The 3965-nt window shown below is 63.4% G+C and overlaps 1 protein-coding gene across 1 annotated transcript; it reads right to left on the bottom strand.

Moving 5' to 3' along the window:
• Nucleotides 1-542: 542 nt before the first annotated feature.
• Nucleotides 543-2929, bottom strand: LOC123834303 (cytochrome b-c1 complex subunit 10). The gene is made up of 3 exons (XM_045863447.3): nucleotides 2772-2929; nucleotides 1320-1464; nucleotides 543-702 (listed from the first exon to the last, which is right to left on the bottom strand). Exons 1-2 carry the CDS (start codon nucleotides 2819-2821, stop codon nucleotides 1344-1346), a joined length of 171 nt encoding a protein of 56 aa, XP_045719403.1. The 5' UTR covers nucleotides 2822-2929; the 3' UTR covers nucleotides 543-702; nucleotides 1320-1343.
• Nucleotides 2930-3965: the final 1036 nt, after the last annotated feature.

Below are 3965 nucleotides of genomic sequence, written 5' to 3'. Positions count from 1 at the left end.
GAGAAAGTGATGGTGCACTTCTGGGGGAAGGTCATAAGACATGTGGCTTCCACCCGCAAAGACGCAAGGCGGCTCCAGCAGCCCCACGGAGAGGCCCACGCGGTGGGGAGCCGAGGCCTCCCTCCCACCGGCAGCCCCACGGAGAGGCCCACGCGGTGGGGAGCCGAGGCCTCCCTCCCACCGGCAGCCCCTCGAGGGCACCCGCACGAACGGCTCCTCCCGCCCCCGTCCAGCCTTCTCATGAGGCAGCCGCAGCTGACACCTTGACTGCATCCTCACGAGTGATCTGGAGCCAGGCCGTGCAGCTAAGCGACTCCTAAATTCCCGCCCACAGAAATCGAGAGGTAACGGATGTGTGCTATTTGACCCTACTGAGTTGTGAGGTGACTTCTCAAGCTGGTGATAAACACTCTGTACAGATGTTACACATTAAACGCCGTAAGTGATCAATTTGTGCCACAGCCACAGACCCCTGGGTCACTCACACCACCACGGTTGCAGTCAAGATAACCAAGCCCCCAGCATGACCACGTCCAGGTGCGGCAGGTTTCAGAGCAAGGTTTAATGCTGCGTGCATTCAAACACGAAAGCTGTTCTCAGAAACAGTCAGTCATGCTGTCACTTTCCTTGAGGCCCATCCTGAGGGTGTGGGCTGGTCCGGGCACTGCAGGGGCTCCCACGGGAGAGAACATCAGCAGACACCTGGATGGGAGACAAGGCAGGGTGAGCACAAGACTCCTGGCTCCTGTTCTTGTAAGAAGGGAGGAGCTGAGTGATGAGGGGCTACGCACACTGCAGCCAGGCTCCGAAATCAAGTCTAGCTAGACCGCTTAGTTGCGGCATGGCCTGGGGCCCATCTGTAGAATGGAGATGCAAGAGGCACGTACACTCTGGCCTATCATGTGGTCGGCACAGTGGACAGCCACGTCGGAGACAAATGGAAGAGTCCAAGGGGTCGTTACGGCTCAAGCAGCAACCCCTGGGAGGCCAGCAGCTGTGGGTCAGCTTCCACTTTCCCCATTTGTAAAATGGGGCACCCCTCTGTCACACCCAGGCGGGGGAGATTGGGATGTGGGGTGCAGTCAGCCTCCAGGATGGAGCACCCTGGGCCACTGCCCATTCCCCAGGCCCACAAACCAGGGATGCTTGTTGGCAGCTTTGTGTCGACAGGCAGGATTCTCCCAGGTGAATAGTCCAGGTGAGCCTCCCAGACCTACCACCCTAGTTCTGCGGGCATGGAGAACCAGCCTCATGGAAGCCCCAGTCCTCAGCCATGTGGGCATCACGGGATTCACCTGCTAACAGCCGCCAAAACTTACCAGAGGGATCTGAGGAGGGTCAGTTTAATCGTCCTTCTTAAACTTGCTGTTGATGTAGGGCACCCAGTCCAGAATCAGCCGCCAGTCCGTGGCCCACACCAGCCCCACAGTGCCCACAGCGCCCCACATGCCTGCTGTGGGCATCCTGCCAGAGAACAGCAGGGGTCAGGTCCTGCTCAGGGGTCACCCTTCCAGCTGCATCTCTGGGTCTCTCTCCCCCTCCCATGCCAAGCTTCCGTTTATCCAGCGCCCACCACACACCCACCCCTCCTGCCCAGTGTATGGACACATCCTTCTGACAATGGGGTGGGCACAAAGCAGGAGACCCTGAGGCAACTTCACACCCACCTGTTTTCACATGAGAATCTTCTGGAGGGTTTTTTTGAGGAATTTGCTCAGAAGAAAATTTGAACAACCCAAGCTCATAACCACCCCTTCACAACAGGTAAAGCCTGCATGCAGGCCCCAACTGTGCAGCTTACAGCTGGCCAGGGACAGCTATGGGACAGCTATGGGACTGAGGGAGGTATCAAGGTCTGGGTCTTACAGGAGCACACAGCACAGGAAGGGCAGGCCACCTCCCCAATGACACACGGCTGCATGGTGCAGCACGGAGCTGAGTCTCGCTTTCAGCCAGGACGGCCACCCCTCACTTATGTCCTGTGATTGGCTGGAGTCCGCAGTGGCTCCGACAGTCCCTCCTGATGCTCACGCCCGGTGCGCCTCCTCCCTCGGAGTGTGAGCAGGACCCAGGCTCTGGTCTCTAACGAGCGGGGCTCGCACAGGTGCTGGGGCTTGCTCCTACTCTGCGGGAAGCCGGCTGCCACCTGAGCTGCCCTACAGGGGGTCCGCCAACAATCCCATCCTTGCGCTTGGAAAGACCCCCTCCAAAGAGCCTCTGGAGGAGGCTGCAGCCTCCTGAGCCGGTGTGGTGGGCCGAGCTCGGGTGTGCCCGCGCCCCTGACCCACACAAACTGCGAGGGAACTCGTGTTTGTGGTTTGAAGCCGTGCGGGGCCACCTGCCCTGCAGCCACGGCTGACCACCGGAGGGCCGATGGCCGGCGATACACGGCCGGATCACGGCCAGCCACGTGCCTGGGACGCTGGGCCGGGAGGGCTGCCACCGCCACCTCCACAGAGGACGAACCGCCACCACGCGCCCCGCCTGCCTCCCCAGCGACGGCCGCGGCCCCGCCCCCCCACCTGGCGCCTCGGCGGGCACCCCAGCTCCGAGGGTCAGGAACGTCGCAGGAGCCTTCCGCGCCGTCCTGGTCGGCCCCGGGGAGCCCGAGCCGAAGGCGCTGGACAGACAGCGGGCGGCCGTGTCAGCCCGTCCAGGTAGGGATGAGGCGCTGGCTCGTACGCCCCGCCGCTCTGCGCCCGTCCCATCGGGGACCCGGTAGCATAACGGGTGCCGACTGCGGACGGCGGGGCCCGGGAGCACATGCTCACCAGTTTTTGGCCAGCTCACGGTAACGGGGGCCCAGGAACCTGCTCAGCATCGCGGCGCAGTCGGCAGCTCAGGGTGACCCCGGCTGCCGCCCGGCTACACCACGCAGGCGCGGCGGCAGCAGCGCGCAGGCGCACGGGGAGGCCCCCGCCCCGAGCGAGCTGCCCGTTTGGCGACGGGAGGCAGCGGTTGCTGCGCGCGCAGACCCGGAAAGCCTTGCCGTCACTTCCGGGGAGGGTCGGAAGTCGTTAGATGCGGCCGCGAGTGAGCGGGTCTGGCGGGTGGGGAGGGCTCTTCTGAGCGCCAGACGCGGCGACGCGGGTGATGTCCCATCGCCGGCGGCCAGGGTGGTCCCCAGCGGCGCAGCCTGCGGCAGCTAAGCACAGCCCCCGACACTTGGCTGGTGATTTTGTCTTTGCTACAAGCCAAGGCTGTATTTGCAATTAGGGAAACTGAGGCCCGACGGGGAAGGACCTGGGCCGGAGTCGCACCGAGGGAAGGGCGCGATCGGAAGCCGCCGTCGGCCGTGCTTCCCGGGAGCTGTCGCTCGGAGGCCTGGCGCCTGGAGCCAACGCGGAGGGCCTGGTCCCGCTAGTAGATGGAACCCCGGGGCGGGCGGGGCCTCGCCTGCCGCCGTCCCTGCCTCTGGGCCCCAGCGTCGGATGCAGGCCCGGAGGCGAGCCCCGGAGGTCAGCCCCGGCCGCTGCCCCGCCTTGCTCTCCTCCCGGCACCTGCGCCTCCGTTTCCTGCAAGGCGGCAGTTCCCCGGGGGGGAGGGGCTGCAGGTCCTGACCTGGCCCGGGCCACCCACTGCGGCTGGGTCCCGGCCCCGACCGGTGGAGCCTACGGTCGGGGCACCAGAGCTGCTTGTTGCTGGATTGGACATTGTTTCTCGATCTTTACAGGGATTTGAGCTTGGGGTCAGAAGAGATTTGTTCGTGGAAACTTAAAAAATGGGATGTAGAGGCCGTCATGAAGATGTTGAGAGAGAGGAGAGAGACGGAATAAAGCTGCCTGAAAAAATGAGTAGAGGGGCGCCTGGGGGGCTCAGTCAGTTAAGCATCAGACTCTTGGTTTCACCTCAGGTCGTGATCTCAGGGTACTGAGATGAGCCCCAGGTTGGGTGTCGGCTTGGGATTTTCTCTCCCTCTTCCTCTGCCCCTCCCCCCGCTCATTCTCTCTCTCTCTGTATCAAGT

This window comes from Mirounga angustirostris, unplaced genomic scaffold, assembly GCF_029215605.1.
Source record: "Mirounga angustirostris isolate CCGP_5_RB_7025 unplaced genomic scaffold, mMirAng1.0.hap1 SCAF_1, whole genome shotgun sequence".
Taxonomy (NCBI): domain Eukaryota; kingdom Metazoa; phylum Chordata; class Mammalia; order Carnivora; family Phocidae; genus Mirounga; species Mirounga angustirostris.
The sequence above is the reverse complement of the archived record's forward strand: the minus strand, read 5'-3'. Positions and strand labels throughout refer to the sequence as shown.

Excerpts from the sequence above, each read along its gene's own strand:
- LOC123834303 (XM_045863447.3), bottom strand. The coding sequence starts at position 2,821 with ATGCTGAGCAGGTTCCTGGGCCCCCGTTACCGTGAGCTGGCCAAAAAC. Across the intron at positions 1,465-2,771 it reads CGTGAGCTGGCCAAAAACTG|GATGCCCACAGCAGGCATGT; the intron begins GTGAGCATGTGC and ends GTTCTCTGGCAG.